Here is a 19,413-nt window from a genome sequence, read left to right as displayed (position 1 = left end):
TAATATTATGATGACATCTTTCCAAATAAAAGCATCATTTCAAGACTCCTGACCCAGCAACTGTTATATTCCCAGTACTGAAAATGTGCATGTTGGTCATTGCTCATAATCTGGAGAAATCATGTGGATAGAAGGTATGCTAAAAGACTGGAGCCTAGGTTCACTTTCGAAATGGGGGGAAAAACACAGGCTGCAAATACGTCCATAATCCTGGCAAGATTCTAGGACATGTCATTAAATGGATGACATATGAACTTCAAACATTAGTAGTAGCTCCTCTTGGATTTAGCCTGAAGTCAAGAGCATGTCAGATCAATGCACGTACTGGAAAAACCCAGCATTTCATCCTGTGCGTCGTCTTTACTACTCATACAGAACACTTCACTTCTGACACCAAATGTGCGGGGGTTTTCTCCCACCAAGCAGTTCTCTGTGACACCAGCTAGTGACACGATTTAACTCATTTCTGACACTACTTGGAGACAGCATCAGATCCCACAGGTCAGGGACTCAGTATCATGAGACTGACTCCACTTCAGATGCCAAGTGCAAGTAGTCGGTACTCAAGTTACCCACAACTTCAGTTCTACTTGGCTAAAGATGGGAGGTTCTTATGACCCCCTCTCCCTTGGATTTGATTATTTGCTAGAACAGCTCACAGAACTCAGGGACACATATGTTTGTTGGTTTATTAAAGGATACAGATGAAGAGATACAGAGAGCGATGTCTGGGAGGGCCCTGAGCACAGGAGCTTCTGCCCTCCTGGATTTGGGGTGTGGTACCCTTCTCATATGTGGATGGATTCACCAACCTGGAAGCTCTCCAAATCCCATACTATTGGGATTTATATGGATGCTTCATACCTAGGCATGATCTCTCATTAACTCCATTTTCAACCCTTCTTTCATCTCAAGAAGATGGAGGCTAGGGGAGTGTTAAAAAATTCCAAGCTTCTAATCATATTTTGGTCTTTCCAATGACCAGCCCCCACCCAGGAGCTGTCCACAAGCCCAGGTAAAGTTGCTTCATTAGAACAAATGACACTTCTATCACCCAGGAGATTTCAGGGGTTTCAGGAGCCCTGTGTCAGGAACTGTGGTCAAAGACCAAATATTAGAACAAAAGCTGCTCCTAGCCTGCTCTTATCACTCAGGAGGTTCCGAGGATTTTAGGAGCTCTGTGTCAGCAACCAGACAAAGACCCAATACATATATTTCTTCTTATAAATCACAATATCACAGATGATACGCCGGAACACTGGAGCCTAGGTTGCAGTGTTCAATAAGGCTGCAAAACCATCCATTGTCCTCGCAAAGTTCTAGAACATTTCATTAAGTAGAGGACATATGAACTCCAAAAATTAGTAGCAGCTCCTCTTGGATTTAGCTTTAAGTCAAGAGCAAGTCAGTCCGATATATTAAGAAAAAAGCAACCAGGTCAATTTTGGAACTTGGAAGTCCAATGTTTGAAGGGGTGGTAAAGTTTTTTTGTTTTTGTTTTTATTGGAGACGAGTCTCAGGTGGCAGGCGATATTAACAGCATACGGTAGGGTAGGGTTACAGACTAGGAAGTTTGTGTCAAGTCTTTACTACTTTCTAGACACATAACCTTGGGCAAAGCGCTCTGCTGCTCATGGAACCGTGGTCCCAACCTGTAGGTAGTAATACTTGCAAAGTGCTTCGCACAATGCATGTAGAACGGAGAGCTGACCTGCGGGCGCGGGGGGAGGGTGACTTACTTTTTGATTATTCTCATCATTTTCTTTTTTCAGACCCAAGAAAGGTCCTGCCTCCATGAGAGATGCAGCGAGAAAAAGTAAGCGATGAACAAAATAAAACAGCTTTCCTCTAGTACTGCTATAGCGCTGTCAGCACAGGAACGGTGAATAGAGGTCTTGATACTTCCAGAACTGCTTCTCGCCAGGAGAACCAGCATGGGGAGAGGGGAGCAGCCAGAGACTGTCCCAGAACCCAGAAAAAGCCAGCGGTTGCTAAGCGACCGTAGGACGGAGGGGAAGGGGCGAGACTGCCCCTTGCAGGCTCCGCCCCCACTTCCGCGCTCCTCGCTCCGCCCCCTTCCCGTCCAAGTCCCGCCAGGCCAGGCAGTCCAAGCATCAACCCTTGCGACCGGGCCGAGGCGTCGCGACGCATGCGCACTTCTTCCCGCGCGGCTCTTCGTGACGCGAGCTCCCGCTCTCCGCCACACACTCTGCCCCGCCCCTTCTTGCTCGGCAGTTCCTCTCGCCCCCAGCTCCGTTCTCGCCCACACCCGTCTTGCCCACACCTCGTCTCCAGTCCTGTGAATAGTGACTGTAGAGCGACCTCAAGTCCTGCAGACCCACGTTCCGTGCTCCCGTGGTGGCGGTGGTGATGGGCGGGGGGAGTGGGCTAGAAGAATAAGGCGGGATGAGGGGAGGTGGCAGTTGCCGCGGACTCACTTCCGGAGGACGGGCGGAAGTGGCTGCGGTGGATGGTGGGAGGGGGAAAGGAGCGCGAGGGGAGGGCCGGGCCGCTGGGGGTCGAGGGGGTGGGGCCTGGGCCGGCAGTGGGGACCTGGCTTAGGGCCTGGATTCCGATCTGGGGCGGGCCGCGGCTCCCTGCCGAGGTTGGGGGGGGCGGGACCCAGGTAAAGACCCAGCGCAGTTAGGGCGAGGGTCGTCCGGCGGTGGAGGGGTGGGTGACAGAGTCTAGAGAGGATCGCGTTGTCACCCTCTTCCCGGGTGAACACCGAGCTCGGGATTCCGAGAAGGGTGGGAGGAGTTAAATTCTTGGCTGGGTGGGGGGGCGTTCTTGTGGACGCCACGCCCCTACAGGAAGGAAGGGCGCGTGCGTGTGTGCGTGCTTGCGTGTGTGTATGTATGTATGTGTGTGTGTGTATGTGTATGTGTGTGATGTTTGAGAATAAACTTAGAAGGGAGGGAGCGGCCAGGGTGGGCTACTGGATTGCAAAATTGGAACATCACTGGGACTATTGCTGGTAGGACTCGGACCTCTAACATTCCAGGAGAGTGCTCTCGGGAGTGGCCCCGGGAAGGAGTTTGACGGAGGCTGGGAATTACATCCTTGGCACAGTTTTGGAAGCAGAGGGGGAGGTGAGGGTGAAGGGAAGGGAGCAAAGAATGCTTGTGGAAGGCGCCAGCATCTAGGTCTGGAATGGATTTAGTTCAGTCAGGGAGAGCTGGCCGATTAAAACACTGCACACCCTAAGAAGCTTGGGAGATGTAGGGCGATTAGTGTGTGGCACTAACAAGACACTAGAACAGGAGGATGTTCTTTTCTCTATTTGTTAGAAGACAGTCTCCACACACTAGTGGTTTTGGTTACTTCTCTACAGTGCGAATAGGTGCTATCTTTACTTTATCCTAAGCCTTCATGTGCGTACATATTGATGAAGTGACTGTGTTTTGGGGTGCAGTATGTGAGTGAGGTAGGTACTTTGTATAACCTTGTGGAGTGTTTAAGGAAGGGTTTTTGATGATTGAGTAAAGGAATGTAATTTAGGTAGGGAATCTTAGGAATCCCTTTGGGTATATAATAGATTAGAGAGTGTCATGATGTTTAAATATTCTGCAGGTTAAAACAGAAATCAGCTTCCTGGGCCATGCTGGTTCTAAGGCCTGTTTCTTCTCATGAGCCCCAGCAGAAGACGGACTGGCCAGCCCTCACAGTGGATGCCTTCCCCTCCCTGAACAAAAGATGGGATAGTACCTGGGATCTGCCTATCACCAGACTGTGGGCTTAATAAACCAGCTGAATGAAGGGATGTAACAGACCCCTGGGAGGGACACTGAAGCCTGCAGTGGGGGGGGAGGGGCCTGGACATACCCCTTCCCCCCCAGACTCCTCCCCCTCAGTTCACTCAGCCATGGACTTTGGACCTGGATAAGAGGAGAGAAGCTGCAATTTGTTTGGTGTATCTGATTTGGGATTCTCAGTTTTGGAAATGGAGTGCTGGATGGGGGTTTGATGATCTTCAGGGGAGCAGCTGAGAGAAGAGAAGAAAGGTAAGGCTCCTGTCTCATTTCCCGCTTGGTGTCTTGCTGCTCCCATGCAGAAAGTGTTGAGTAGGGTAAGTCTGGGGATGCAGCCATTCAGGAAGTGCCCTGATGAGAACCTGGAACCTGATGGGTCACAGGAAGCTTCATTTCCCCTTCACTGTCTAGGGGTGCAGGCTTGTTCCTAGCCTCTCCTTACCCAGGCAGGAGGAGTACCTTGTAAGAGGTTGTGGGCAATGGCAGTTGTAGGGTAGGCCAAGGAGAACATGAAAATAATTCAGGCTTCAGAAGGGAGATTGAATCAGATTACCTGTAAGGGCCTTTTCAACACTGAGATAATAGGATTCCAAGTCAATCTGGGCTAAGTACAACCCTGGAATGGATTATCCAGGCAGAGGCAGGCTGCTGTGTTTTGGGGCGCTAACTGAATAGAACCTCCTTGGGGGGACTGGCAGGTGGGAGATGGTCCAGAGAACTTACTAAATTGTCTCTCCTCCTTCCCCAATAAGAACGTGTAGGCTGTGAAACCTCATGGAAAGAGCAGAGGAACAGAACACGGGTTTGGGAATCAGGATTCGTGTTCTCTTCACTTGCAAAATGAGGATAACGAACTTTGCAAGCCATCCACAGGTTGTTAACAAGGAGCAAATGAAATGGTAGATTTGGAGAAGTATCCAGGGCCGTGTACTCGTACAACAGCGACACTGACGTTGCTTGATATGCTTGTATAGACAGTACATAGAGGAAAAACCCTGAATTAGGAGTTCTGCTCTTTTATTGAATTAGTGTTCTTTCAGAAGCCTTATTTGTCCTTAATTAAAATCCGGCCCTGAATCTGTCTCATCCTTTTGCTGATACACAATACCTGGGGTCATGAAGTGGTGGCAAAGTTGCACGGGTTCAAGGAGATCTGAGGTTGAGGGCTTCTGCCAGATACCTGGTGTCAACCCTCAGAGCTCTCCAGTCAGTTTGGCAAGTGCTTGGTAGCAGATTGAAGTGTAAGGAAGTGTCAGTGGAGGAAAATGTAAGACTCAAGGGCTGAGTGTCTGGCTGGGAGATGGATCTCCAGTTCTTGGAGTGACACTGGACCTTTCCTCCCTATGCCATAGCCTGGTCTTCTCTCCTGCTCTGTAAGATGCCAGTTTTTTTTTTTTTTTTCAGACTGCCATTTTTTAGCCTTCTGTATCTTCACAGGCTCTGTTCCCACTTGAAGCAGAACCTGTTTAAGGTCACCTTTGTACTTCTTGCTTGCTCCTTCCTTGAACTCCAGTTTACCCGTGCCATGGTGCCTGCTTTTCTCAGTGACAGCAACAGCAGAAAAGAGAGGTGTTGGGAATTTTGATGGACAGTGGGGTATGGTGGCCTCAGCTAAGGTTAGGAAGCCTGGCTTCTAGCATCTCTTTGCCTCTCACTGGCTGTGTAACACCTGGACCTCACATTCACTGGGGGCTGGCAACAATAACAGAGGTCATTTGCAAGCCAAAATCATGCATTTCTGACTTAGTGTCTTTCTTCTTTCCTCCCTTGCTTCTCTGCCATAGGAGTCCCTGAGTCCCCCAGTGGCCTGAGGGCTGGGCAGACAGAACTGGGTGGAGTTCCTGACCCACCCTTCCTGGTCTGGTTGTTCTTCTCTGGTCTGACGCCTGGGGCAGCCCCTTTGGGGCCAGGCTTCTACTTCAAAAGGTGTGGATTTCAGGGTGGGCATGTCACCGCCCCCAGCTTTGCCCAGCAAATTTCTGGTGCTAGTCTTTGCTTAGACACCAGGATCACCCTCAGGGGCGTGTGGTCCCGGGATGCCTCTGCAGCCCTCATCCTGCCTGGGAGGCCTGGGAGTGCTTCGAAGCACTGGGAGTAACAGAGTTGTGCTGTATTTGTACAGTGCTTACATTATGTGAAGTATCCAGGCTATTGTATTGGGTCAGTTTTTCGTCACCACATTGTTGTGAAGAGAACAGAGCAGGGATTATTCTTCCTGAGGGGATGCTTTGGAAGCCCTGAGCAGGAAGGGCTTGCCTAAGTGTGGAGTGGCAGACACTGTGATCGCCTGCCCAGGGCTGTGCTGGTTTTTACAGCATCTGACCTGACAAGGGCCGTCAGGATTCTGCTGCAGACCTCCAGGGAGGGGAGCTCCAGTGCCCTGTCAGCCAGCCTCTCTGGTAAGACATTTCCTCCCTAGAGTAAGCCAGAATTCCTCTTCCCTGTCGTTTCCGCTGAAAGCAGTATTCCTGCCCTCTGCCTGACCCTTCCACAAGACAGTCCTCTCAAGACAGCCATCAGCCTTCTCACGGAGGTGCCAGGATGCCAAGGCACCGCACTCACTGGGGGTCTAACCACTTAGCCAGGACCAGTGATAGACTTAACCAAATGTTGTGTGTGTTGTAACTGAATTTATTTATACCCTTTTTTCTTCCAAAAGGAATTGGCAGTGGCTAACCAAAAGTTCCATTTCACAGACAGTGCTCAGTGATTATCATGTTAATCTTTTTTCTTTGGTCTTGATGAGCTGAGGTTCTGGGTCTGTCTAGGGAGTGGGGATGTTGAGAGGAGGGGAGAGGGGAAAATAGATACATCATTGATTTCAAACTTTGCTTTTATTTCTGCTGATGGTTTCAAGCTAAGTCCTGTTCTAAGTTCAGAGCATGAATTCTTTCCAAATTATAAAAAAAATACAGGGTATCTTGGGCATAGTTTATGGGAGAGCAGTTTCCTGAAACAATTTTCACTTCCTTCTTATTTCTCCAGGCCTCTTTTGGAAGTAGTTGGGGTTGGCTGGGACCAGATCTTCCTATTCTTTCCATCCTCACAGAATCCAATCCCAGTTTCATCCCCAGAATTCAGTCACCTGCCTCCTTGTTTCTGCCCTCCTTCCCCCCAAACCCCTTTCCATGAAACCTCAGTCAAGAGCCTCTTTTCCCAGGTCAGTTTGGCATTCATCACCCTGGCTTCTTGCCTCTCAAACCAAATGTTTTCTCTTGCTTCCATCCAAGAATTCAGCTCAGCTTGATTCTTTAACCAGGTCCTTTTGTTTTGGGCCAGTCCTCTTACAGTCAGGGAATTTCTACTCTTAGATCTTCCTGGGAGCCTTGGAATTTAAACAGAGGACTGTAGCGATGGGGCGTGAGTTTTGGCACACAGTCACCTGTCCTGTTCCTCACTGAACAGCCTTAGATGGAGAAGGATTATTGGTAGAGGTGGGAATCTGGCATCTCATGGGCTGGTTGTTTTCCCAGCCTTTCAGCGTTCCATTATGTCCTTTGTCCTGGACACTGACTTCAGCTCCTAATATCTTGGATATACAGTATTTCCCAACTTCTCACACTTTCAGGAAACTTTATGATTTTTCCTTTTGCCTTGACATGGAGTATTAGTATTAGGCCTTCCATGAGGAAAAGTTTAGAGAGCCGAGGTACAGAAACATCGGCTGCTGGCTGGCACATGAGCGTGAGCTCCCATCTCCTGTCACATTCCATATAGTCAGCTGAACTGGAGACCGTGGACACACACACACACACACCCACATACAGTCCAGCCTCACTGAGGTGTCAGCTCCAACTGCAGGTTTTCCCTGCTGTCCCACTGTGTGCCTGTCATTGGACACACAGTCATCTCAAAGAGCACTGTACTCAAGGCTGCATGAGGGGAGGGAATGAGTTTCCATCTTTGGAAGCAGTAATGCTTGGGTCTAAAACTCGGCCATGACCCTCATTAGATATTGTGACCTTCAGCAAGTTGGCACTTAACCTAAGCCTCAAACTCCTCATCTGTGGAATGGGATGATAACGGATACTCTGCAGAGCTGCTAGGAAAGTTAAAGGAGAGGCTGAGGAAGGGGTCTGGCATGTGGAGGCCTCTGTGCAATTTTGTTTGAACTCCTCACCCCTATGTGAGGAACTTTAGGGCATGTCCTGCCTTTGTTTCTCAAGAACCCTGCCTATTTCCTAGTTTTAATTAGAAACAAGTTAGGGAGGGAAGTCAGTCAGTAACCACACACCACAAAGTTCTGGCCTGCTCTGTGCTCTGGAGCACGGGAGGGAAGTGGATGGGGGAAGGTGCTAGTGCCAGAAGAGTGGTCCGATCACATGGTAGGGCTGGCCTTGGACTCACTCCTTCTCAGGAAAGTCGTCTGCATGAGCAGCCGGTTCTCAGCTCCCCACCCTCACTTCTTAGGGTCAGATATAGACATCTAGGCTTTTCCAGGGTCTTCCCCCATCCCCTTTCACGGGGCTACCACGAGCCTGATTGAGGCTTTTCCTCTTTAGGTCTGGTGGGTCTGCCCTGGGGAAAGTTCTGTCTCTGCTCTTTTACTCAGAACTAACAGCACCCATTCCCCACCCGGAAAGGAATAAACAGACAAAGAAAAGAAAAAGAAAAAACTTGATGTTTCTCGATTTTGGCTGCAGGTGTTTCCTCCCTGGCTTCCATTTTGGCGCCCTGGTTCCTGTTCTCACATCCCTGTACCCTGCAGCCCCTCCATTGCCCCTGACTCCTCCCTCCCGGAAGCTAGGGGTTGCGGGGAGCAGGCCACCAGACCCTTGGCCTTGGGTTTGGTTTACGCACTCCTGAGATCGGCTGCTAGGCTCTCCCCCTCAACTCCAGGAGGTCCTGGGCTCGGGCTGGGTCTGGGGAGTCGTCAGGAGTAGTCTGGACTGGAGTGGGTTGAGTGTGGTTGCGCTGACGGATATCGACTCGTGGCGTTGCGACTGGGAGCAGCGCAGGGCCCAGTGGTAACAGCTGCCTCCACAGCATCTCCCGAAGTTGGGGGCCCCGGAAAAGTTGGGGTGTTCTTATGAGAAGTCGGGCGATGGGGCCAGGCGGGGAAGCAGGGGCCCCAGGCGAGGAGGGGCGGTGGGCCCCGCCCCCCGGCCTGCCCCGCCCCGCCCTCCCCGGGGAAGGGCCACGTTGCCCGCCCGGCGGTCGGGCCCCGGCGCGCTGCAGGAAGGGCCGGCCAGGCGGAAGGCGCCGGCAGCCGCGCGAGCGCCCGGGACGCGCCGGGGCACCGGGCTCGCTCCCCACGCCCCGGGGCGGGCCAAGTTCAGGGCCGCGGAGTTGGAAGGACCTGGTGAGTAGGGGCCCCGGGACTCCGGCGTCCGTCAGTTCTGGGGCTGGTCCCCGGAAGGGGACCGAGGTCTGACAGGGAGGCTCCGCGGGAGCCGAGAGGACGCTCCCGGGGCTCGGGTCCCCCAACAGCCGCGGTGCCCGGGAGCCCCAGCGAGAGGGACTTGGCCCGGGCCGCCCCGGGTCCCGGCCGCGCGCCCCCTCCCGAGCCGGGAAGTGGAACTCTGCGTTCAGCTTTCGGAATCCCGGGCCTCCAGCTGTTGGAGAGGGCGGGCTCCGCCGGCAGGGAGGCGGTGGTGAAACCCAGCCTCCGGGCGTCCGTGGGTGCCGGGCCTGGTGGAGGTGGGGTCGCCTGAGACGGTCTGGGGAGGGGAATGCGGGGTGGCCTTTCCCCAGACCCCACCCCAGCGTCCTTTCCACAAGTTCCTAGGGGTTCTTCCTCCTCTGCCGAAAGGAAGAATTGACTCAATGTAGAAATGTGTAAATTGTCAAAAAAAAAAAAAAAACTTTTTCCTACCTGTTTGCTAAAGTGTGTGGAGTAGGGGACCCCTGAGTCGTGCAGGGCCCCCATCTTATAAACTCAGGAGCAGAGAGGCTGTGGCCAGCCACCTACTCTGTGTCTGCACAGAACCATGAGCCCCGGGATGAGGCTCCACTTTGGTTAACCTTTGCCCCTGTGACGTGTTTAATTAGCCTTTGCTTTAAGAACGCGGCTGGCTGAGAGGTTCAGCTTCATTTTCTGTCGTTTATAATACTTTTCAGACCATGCAGCCTTTTCTCTTAGATGCTTACATCCTCCTGTGTCTGCCTCAAATCTTGAATCACCCCTCCCTGACCCCATTACCCGAGACCACTGCGGTCTCTCTCCTGGATCCCCACTCTCTGCCCTTTTCTCAGGTTAGAAAGCATCGTGGTATGTCTCAACTCAGTGGCATATGTGACAGGTTAAACTCATTTCTTTTTTGGGACATGGGGGAAATTGTCACTGCCCTTTTCGTCATCAGGGCCCAGGGACCTTGGAGATGATCCAGATCAACCCTTTTCCTGTTCAAATGAGAGAACCAAGGCACAAGTGACTTGCCCGAGGTTACTTGGTTTCCCAGGCCTTCGTGCTTTTTGCTGCACTAGCATCGTATTTCCCTTTAGCCTTTTCTTTTCCAGGATGAATAACCTGCATCCCTTCCCTCCTAGGTCTTATTCTCTAAGCCCTTGAATTATTTAGTGCATTTTCTCTGACTCCCTTTCAGTTCTAACATCCTTCTGAAATTATGAAGCCTGGTACATGGTACAGGAGTCTAGCAGAGTTCTGGTAATGAACAAGAATGTAATTCCGTTAGGTCTCCATTATCTGTGGTATGTTCTATACTTTCTGATTTTTTTAGGCATTTAACATACTAAGCAAGACAGAGATAGAAGGGCAGGCCTGTCAACATTCCTTCAACTTTCATGCTTTCTAAAAGCTAAATTAGACTTCTGGTCTATGGTTCACAATGGGAATTTGATGATCTGTTGTTCTCTTGCTGTTTAAGAAACTTTTTTTTTTTTTTTTTTTTTTTTTGGCCTCGGAGGACTGGCTAGAGGATACCATGGGAAGCGGAGTTTTAGAAAGGGATCTCACAGCTCCTAGGCATTTCTACAGAAGAGGAAACTGAGACCCACAGCGGGTGGCAGGACCTGCCCGGAGCCTCCTGGGTTTCGGTTTAGGGTTTTATTTACTAAAAAGGTTCACTCCTCTCCCGCCACAGTGCAGATGTCTTTGTACTTGGTGCGGACCAGCTGTGTCACTTCCCTGAAGAAGCTGTGAAAACACTGGCAAATAAAAGTGCTTTGTGGGTAAATGTCATGGTAGAACATCAGGGACTCAGGTCAAGGTTAAGGACTGTTGTTCTGTTTTAGAAAAGGGAGGTGTGGCAGATTGTATTTTCCCAGAATGGCCACACCCTTAAATATTTCCATTCCACAGTTGTCACAGTAGGACACTGCCCTCTTCCCACCCGGTAGTGGGGGGATCTGTGTTTCTCTTCCCTTCAGTGTAGCCAGCAACTCGTGATTCCCCTGATCTGTGAATAAGTCAGAAGTGATCCAAGGCTGGATCATGAAAAGGGTACAGCTCACCTGACTTGTGTTTTCCCTTGGGACACTCACTTTTGGAATTCAGCCATCATGTTCAGAGGAAGCCCAGGCCATGTGGACAGACCACATGGAGGTGTTCCAGCCAGCATTCCAGCTGACATCTCAGCTGATGCCAACATCAGCCTGCAGACATGTGAGAGAATTAGCCTGCAGGGGAGTCTCCCAGACATTGCAGAGCAAAGACAGGTCTGTGCTGCACTGTCCAAATTCCTCACCTATAGAAACTGAGAGGGAATAAATGATTATTACTGTTTTAAGCCACTAGGTGCTTTTATTATTCAGCAGTAGATAATCTAGTAAGGAAGAGAGTATGAGTTGAGGCAGGCCTCAGAATTTGGACTTGGGGCCTGAGTGCAGAGGGCACGAGGAACAATTGCTCTGCTGATCAAGGCTACTGAGATTCTATTTTACTCGTTTATTCAGGTACTTATTACCACATAACAAATCACCCCAAAACCTAGTGGCTTAAAAACAACAGTTATTTTATTCCTGTCTCAGCTATGTGGTTCTTGCTCCTGGTCTTTCATGCGGTTGCAGTCAGATGTAGCTGGGGCTGGAATCACCTGGAAGGCTTCTTCCGTGTCTAGTGGTTCATGCTGGTTGTCAGTTGGAATACCAACGGGTGTCCCGTCTCTGTGGCCTGGGTGTCCTCTTACCTTGGTGGCTGGTTTCCAAGAGCAGGCATCTCAGGAGCACCAAGTGGAAACTCTGTTGCCTTTCATGAACTAGTCTCTTAAGTCACATAATCATCACTTCCTCTGTAGTCACAGATCAAAGAGAGGGAATGTAGACCTCACCTCGCGCAGCTCTGGAGGGAGGAGTGTCATTGTCACTTTGTAAGAAGAGCATGGGGGATGGGAGATGCAGTAGTCATCTTTGGAAAATGTAATCCTTTACTGTTAGGCTGCAGGTTTGGCCTTCTTTCTCCCTGATTTGGTTAATAATGCAAGCAGTTCTCCATCTGGCTACTTGAACTTCATACATGTGCCAAGCACTGTGATAGGTTTAGAGGTCACAGAGTGTTTTTTTTCTAAGGAGCAAGATGAGACCCCCAGGTCAGCAGAGCCACAGATTTTGTTACAGTGCAGAGGAGAAAGACGGGAGGTGTGGAGAGAGTACGGTGGGAGTAGAGTTGTAGGAGGCCTGGCTCTGCCTGGATGTTAAGGAAGGACTCACTAGAACTTGGTCCTTAAGGATATGTAGTGCCTGTGGGTGGGGGCTTTGGATAATGTATAAGGATGCGGGACCAGCGGAGCAAAGATACAGCAACATACAAAGTGTACTTAACTGGGGGAATTAAGTAGCCTGTTGAAGCCAGAATACAGGGTTCATGGGGTTAGTGGTTGGAGGAGAGGTTGAAAAGGGATGTTTGAGTCGGTTTGTTGTGAAGGCCCTGTGTGTCATAAAAATGAATCTGAGTTTTATTCTGTGGGCAGTGGTAGCCTCTGATGGTTTTTAAGGCAGGCTAGTGCTTTGACCAGGCATATACTTTAAGAAGGATGCTGTGTTGCTGTTGGGAAGATTACTTAGAGGAAAGCAAGGTTAGTGATAGTGGTAGACCAGCTGAGAAGCTACATGAAGTGTTGAGTATTTCATAATAAGTCAGAGACAGGCCTGCTGCTCCAGCCCTGAAGCCAACAGACACTTCAGCTGATAGAGTTCAGTTTCTCTTTTCTTTCCCCCAACCCTTGACCTGAAGGCTTTTCCTGCCTAGTCAGGAGGCAGGATGTTGGGGGTTAGGGAATCCAACATTGACTATATCCTGAGGAAGGGGAGTGAGGAAGAAACTGGGAATCTGTGTGTGTCTCTCTTCTAGGAAATCCTGATTGGTATATGAGCATGGATAAAATGGAAATTTAATGACACAACAGAAATGGGCTTGAGGTTTCTGAAAAGACTGGTGCTGTGGAGTTGTGAGGGTAGATGGTTTCTGGGAGGAAGACTTGGTGCTTGCAGGAGCTGGGAGGGTCTTGGAGGAGGGAGGCAGAATCCATTCCCTTTCAAGACCCTTCAGGATCAGCCCTTTTGATCCTTTGATACTGGATCTGTCTGCTTGAGAGCCCAGGAGCACAGAGATGAAATCTGGGGCCCGAGGTTTTGGCTAGGATTAGAGAACTGGGCTGTGAGGTAGAGAGTAACTGGCAGAGCAGCCAGCACAAGAGAGCATATCCTTGAAACTTTTGGGTGTGAAGTGTTGAGACCAGAGGCAAGGATGCCAGGGAGAGAGTTGCACAGTCAGGCCTGGCAGCTGTCCCGGAATTGGAGGGTGTGGTAGATCCCTCCGAGTAATGGGGTCTGGTAGAGTGCGGGGGTTGGTGGGACCATGCATTCTTCTTATTGGATGTGTGTCCCAATCGTTTCCCAGAACCTGGCAGACAGCAGGTGTGTGGTGCATGCCATTGAGTGACTGAGGACTTTAGAGCAAGTGGATTGTCCCAGTTCCCCTTACTGATATGCCCAGCTGCGGCCGTATTGCACAAAGCTAGTCAGAGCTGTGAGCTATGTCGCCATGTTTGATTTTAAGAAATTTTATTTGAAAATAATTTCAAACCATACAACAGTTGCAAGAATAAAAATCGTACAAGGACACTCATATTCCCTTTACTCAGATTCACCTATTAGCATTTTGCTCCGTTTGGTGTCCATGATACATGATACTTTTGTTCTGAAGCATTTGAGAGTTGGTGTCCACTATGGCCTTCTACCCCTAATTACTTCACTGTGTATTACCTAAGAATTGGGGTATTTTTTTTGTCACCACAATATGGTTACCAATTAGTCAACACTGATACCTTAATCTACTGTTTATATTCCAATTTTGTCATTTGACCCAATAATGGCTTTAAAAAAAATCAGTTTTATTGAGTTATAAATGACATATAATGAACTTAACATATTTTAAATGTACATTTTGATAAGTTTGGACATATGTATACACCCATGAAACTATCACCCCACAGAGTTTCCTAGTGTCTCTTTGTAATACCTCCCCTTGGACTCCTCACCGCCCCCAACCCCAGGCAACCACTGATCTCCTTTCTGCGAACATAGGTTACTTTGTATTTTCTGGAGATTTATGTAAATAGAATCATAATGTATGTGCTTTTTCACATCTTGCCTAATTATTTTGAGATTCATCCATGTGTTGTATCAGTAGTGTGTTCCTTTTTATTGCTGAATATTATTCCATTCTTTGGGTAAACCACAGTTTGTTTATCCATATTCCCCTGTTGATGGGCGTTTGGGTTGTTTCCACTTTTTGGCAATTATGAATAATGCTGCTATAAACATTCCATGTAGGATTTTGTATGGACATATGTTTTCATTTCTCTTGGGTATATATATCTAGGAGTGGGCTTGCTGGGTCAGATGGTAACTCTCTGTTTAGCATTTTGACAAACTGCCAAACTGCTGTAAAAGGACATTAGTTCCATACCTTACACCATATACCAGAATTAACTCAAAATGAATCATAAACCTAAATGTAAAACCTGAAACTATAAAATCTAAAAAAGAAAACATAGGGGGGAAAAATGTTTGTGACTTTGGCAAAGATTTCTTAGATTCAATGCCAAAAGCGTGATTCATAAAAGGAAGAAACCCTGATAATTAAGACGTAATCAAAATTAAGAACTTCTATTCTTCAGTTGACACTTACAAGACTGGGACGAGTGTTTGAGTTTTTGCCAGTCTGGTGGGTGAGAAATGTTATCTTAGTACACAGTCTGAATGAGAATTTTTCTTATGAGTGAACTTGAACACCTTTTCATATGTCTGAGGACCATTTTAGTATTTTTTGGTGTGAGTTGCCCTAGTGTTTTAGACACGGAGTTTTGGCCTCTTTTCCCCTCAGTTTTTAGAAAGTTCTTTGTCTGTTAGGACATTGGCTTTTTATTTGTGATACATGTTGTAGGTATTCTCACCCAGTTTGTGATTTGCCTTTTGACTTGGCTTATGGTGTGTTTAGCCGTGCAAAAGTCCTTTTAATGTTACTGCATCTGCATGTTGGGTCTACTTAGAAAGCCTTTGCCTTTACCAGGTTGTAGAGGAATTGACCCATGTTTTCTTCTAGCACTCGTATAGTTTTATTTTTTTAGTTTTATTTAGGTATCTAATCCACTTAGAATTTACTCTTGTATACGGATCTTTTTTTTTTTCCCCAAAGACTATTTTTTGCCCCAGTAATTCTAAATATCCCCTTTGTCATTACATGAGGTTTCTACATGTAGTTGAGTCTATCTCTGGAGTTTAAATTCTGTTCCTTTGGATGATCTGTTTGTTTACATACCAGCACCACAAACTTAATTATAGAGGCTTTGTAATGTGTAGGATATTAATATCTGGTAGGGCTAGTCCTTCTTTACGGCTCATTTTCATCATTTTTCTAGATGTTCTGTTACGCTTATTTTTTTCACATGAACTTTAGCACCAATTTGTCTAGCTCCATAAAAAAGCATTTTTATTGAGATTTTTGATGACACTGAGATGTCCTAACCAAGAATAAGGGATAGTTCAGTCGTCTTTTGCGTCTTTCAGGAATTATAGGTTCATGAAGTTTTAAATATTTCTAGTTAAGTTTACTCCTAAATAGTATATCATTTTCATAGCTATTATAAATAGGGTTTTGTCTTTCATTACTTTTGTAAATGAGTTATTATTTGTGGACATGAAGGCTATTGATCTTCGCATGTTAATTTTTATATCCCACTACGTTGCTCAAATTCTTTGACTGTTCGGGTTGAGTTTATCATTGATTCTCTTAGAGTTTTCCAGGTATATTCTCATGGCATCAATAGGTTCAGATAGCTTTGCTTCTTTTCCACTTCCTCTGCCTTTAATTGTGTTCTGCAGTCCAGTTGCATTGGCTGATCCCTCCAACAGAATGTTAAATAGTCATGTAGACCGTGGGCGGCTTGGCTTTGACCTTCGTGGGAATGCTGCTGGTGCTTCCTTATTGGGTAAGGTGCTGGCTTTAGCCCTGAGGTGTGATATTAGAGTTTTAAAATCAGTAATCTTTGGGCAGTTTGATTTGAGGAATGGCAGGCGAGTAGTCTTACCCACACCTCTCCTAAGCTCTGGATGGAAGATGGGAAATGAAATCTGTCAGGTAGGGAATGGGGACGAGGAGTTCCTTTGCTTCCATTCTCCTATGGCCATCACACTCTACACTGCTCCCCCCACCAAGTATTGCTTTTCTGAGGACTCGTGAATTTATTTTGGAGTCGGGGAGAGTGTTACCCTAACCGTGTTCTCCCATATAGATTGACCCTACAGATAAGGGAACAGGCAGCTCTTTTCTAGGAGAGCCCTGGAGTTAACCCCCTGGCCTTCCTCATCCTGCACTTCTTCACCTGTTCCTGGACACTTCCCCCGCCCCATTCTGCCACCCCCGGGCAGCCCCGTGCCTTTGTGATGATGGTTGGTTTTCTCTCTCCTCTGCTCAGGTGCGTGGCTGCTTGCTAACCCCAGAGCCCAGAGGAAGCATCCTTAGGACTTGGGGGTGTGAGCCCGGCAAGACGAGGGCGACCTTGAGCCCCACCCTTGCCCGCCTCCCCCGCGGGGGCCAGGATGCTGAAGAAGCAGCCAGCAGGGCTTGTGCTGTGGGGCGCCATCCTCTTTGTGGCCTGGAACGCCCTGCTGCTCCTCTTCTTTTGGACGCGCCCGGCGCCTGGCAGGCTGCCCGCAGACAGCGCGCTCGATGACGACCCCGCCAGCCTCACCCGGGAGGTGATCCGCCTGGCCCAGGACGCCGAGGTGGAGTTGGAGCGGCAGCGGGGGCTGTTGCAGCAGATCAGGGAACACCATGCTAGGTGGAGCCAGCGGTGGAGGGTACCCACCGTGGCCCCGCCTGTGCCACCGCGCGTGCCTGTGACCTCCCCACCAGCTGTGATCCCCATCCTGGTCATCGCCTGTGACCGCAGCACTGTCCGGCGCTGCTTGGACAAGCTGCTGCACTATCGGCCTTCGGCTGAGCGCTTCCCCATCATCGTCAGCCAGGACTGCGGGCACGAGGAGACAGCCCAGGTCATTGCCTCCTACGGCAGTGCCGTCACGCACATCCGGCAGCCCGACCTGAGCAACATCGCAGTGCCGCCCGACCACCGCAAGTTCCAGGGCTACTACAAGATCGCACGGCACTACCGCTGGGCGCTGGGGCAGGTCTTTCACACGTTCAAGTTCCCAGCGGCGGTGGTGGTGGAGGATGACCTGGAGGTGGCTCCAGACTTCTTTGAGTACTTCCAGGCCACCTACCCACTGCTGCGGGCCGACCCCTCCCTCTGGTGTGTGTCTGCCTGGAACGACAACGGCAAGGAGCAGATGGTGGACTCGAGCAAGCCCGAGCTGCTCTACCGCACAGACTTCTTCCCTGGCCTGGGCTGGCTGCTGTTGGCCGAGCTCTGGGCTGAGCTGGAGCCCAAGTGGCCCAAGGCCTTCTGGGACGACTGGATGCGCCGGCCTGAGCAGCGGCAGGGCCGGGCCTGTGTGCGGCCTGAAATCTCTAGGACAATGACCTTTGGCCGCAAGGGTGTGAGCCACGGGCAGTTCTTTGACCAGCACCTCAAGTTTATCAAGCTGAACCAGCACTTTGTGCCCTTCACCCAGCTGGACCTGTCCTACCTGCGGCGGGAAGCCTACGACACAGATTTCCTTGCCCGTGTCTACGGTGCTCCCCTGCTGCAGGTGGAGAAAGTGAGGACCAGTGAGCGGAGCGAGCTTGGGGAGGTGCGGGTGCAGTACACGGGCAGGGACAGCTTCAAGGCCTTTGCCAAGGCCCTGGGAGTCATGGATGACCTCAAGTCTGGTGTCCCTAGGGCTGGCTACCGGGGCATCGTCAGCTTCCTGTACCGGGGCCGCCGTGTCCACCTGGCCCCACCCCAGACGTGGGACGGCTATGATCCTAGCTGGAATTAGCAGCACCTGCCTGTCCCTCCTGGGGCCCCTCCCTGCCATATCGTGGGCTAAGACAGGACTGCAGTCCCTGGACCGCATCGTCCTCTCTGTTTTTCTCTTGGGTCCATTTATCTCCTTTTTTTCCCTTTTTTGAGTGGCATTTGAGTGCACAGATGGTAAGGTGAGGGTTATTCTCCCTTTCTCAAGGACGTCAAATCAGGGGAATCTTCTGGGGCATGTTGGGGGAGCATTACTAAGCAGGAAACCACTGTGTGGTTTAGGGAGACTGGGGCTCGTTGAGGCCACAGACTTCCATGTTCCAGGTTTTCTTCTAGGGCATCTGCAGAGAGGTTGGCAACTTAGTTCTCTCGACCAGGTCTCTTTTTACTGTCCTGGGTCTTCCAGCCAGAGTATGAGCCCTCCTTTTACACCTGCCCCCCACCCGCACCCACTGTCCCCCGATTGGAGCAGGTTGAGGGGCTGGAATATGTGAGGAGGAGATGCATTTGTGGCCAAAATGAGACTAACCAAAGGGGTATCATCATCCGGGACCCAGGGGAGCTGTTAAGTTGTTAAGGTTTACTGCCTCCTGCCCATGTTTCTCTTCCTCCCCTCTCTCCTTTGTCCCTGACCTCTCAGCTCTTCTTTCCCTGCAGCCTAGAGATTCATGATTCTAAGAGGCAAAGTTGAAGGGAGAAAGCAAGACCTCTCCTCAGCTCATCCGCCGTGGCGAGGGGAGGTCTTGGGTGCTGGGGCACCCCTCCCTCATGTTCCTTGTACGGACTGTCCCCCATCTGGTCCTTTCAAAATCCCTTCCCTGTGCTCTCGGATGGCCCGCACTGGCTTGGCCCATGGCTTCTGGAGGACCTCTCAGTGTGAGATGAAGCAGCTCAGACCTTTCAGCCCGGCCTCCCTCCCTTCTCCCCTGAGCATTCCCGTGCGCACAGATTAGGGTACAGATGGAGGGTTGAAGAGCAATGCGTGTGTTTTTGTTTCTTGCCTGACCTCAGTTCATGGAAGAAAATTGAAACTACAGAATTATTTTCAAAAATAAAGTAAAGGCTGAATTGTCTGAAAAACTCTGTGCGTGTTTGTGTGTCCCCGGAAGAGGAGGAGGGAGTGGAAAAGGAGGTGAAGGGGAGAGGAAGAAAGGAGGAAAAGGAGAATGAGAACTAAAAGGAAGGAGCTGGAAGGAAGGAAAGCAGATGATGAAGACAAGCAGCGAGTGGGGGGATGTCATGGGAGAGCGGAGGGTGGGCACAGGGGTGAAGGAAAGGCCAGGCTTGGAGGTGGAGGGGGGGCCCAAGGCTTCACCTCCCTGCTGCTGCTAGAGGTGGGC

The 19,413-nt window shown here is 49.8% G+C and overlaps 1 protein-coding gene across 6 annotated transcripts; it reads left to right on the top strand.

Moving 5' to 3' along the window:
- Positions 1–2,536: 2,536 nt before the first annotated feature.
- Positions 2,537–19,153, top strand: MGAT1 (alpha-1,3-mannosyl-glycoprotein 2-beta-N-acetylglucosaminyltransferase). Of its 6 annotated transcripts, none has more exons than XM_064484530.1 (3): positions 2,537–2,626; positions 3,574–4,004; positions 16,628–19,153. In XM_064484530.1, exon 3 carries the CDS (start codon positions 16,752–16,754, stop codon positions 18,093–18,095), a length of 1,344 nt encoding a protein of 447 aa, XP_064340600.1. In that variant the 5' UTR covers positions 2,537–2,626; positions 3,574–4,004; positions 16,628–16,751; the 3' UTR covers positions 18,096–19,153. The 6 variants fall into 6 exon arrangements, with proteins under 6 accessions (XP_064340600.1, XP_010991126.1, XP_010991125.1 ...); XM_010992824.3 differs by lacking the exon at positions 2,537–2,626 and adding an exon at positions 2,664–2,977; XM_010992823.3 differs by lacking the exon at positions 2,537–2,626 and adding an exon at positions 2,664–3,092.
- The last annotated feature ends 260 nt before the right edge of the window (positions 19,154–19,413 follow it).

The sequence above is a fragment of the Camelus dromedarius genome, chromosome 3 (assembly GCF_036321535.1).
Source record: "Camelus dromedarius isolate mCamDro1 chromosome 3, mCamDro1.pat, whole genome shotgun sequence".
NCBI classification, from domain to species: Eukaryota; Metazoa; Chordata; class Mammalia; order Artiodactyla; family Camelidae; genus Camelus; species Camelus dromedarius.
The sequence above is the reverse complement of the archived record's forward strand: the minus strand, read 5'-3'. Positions and strand labels throughout refer to the sequence as shown.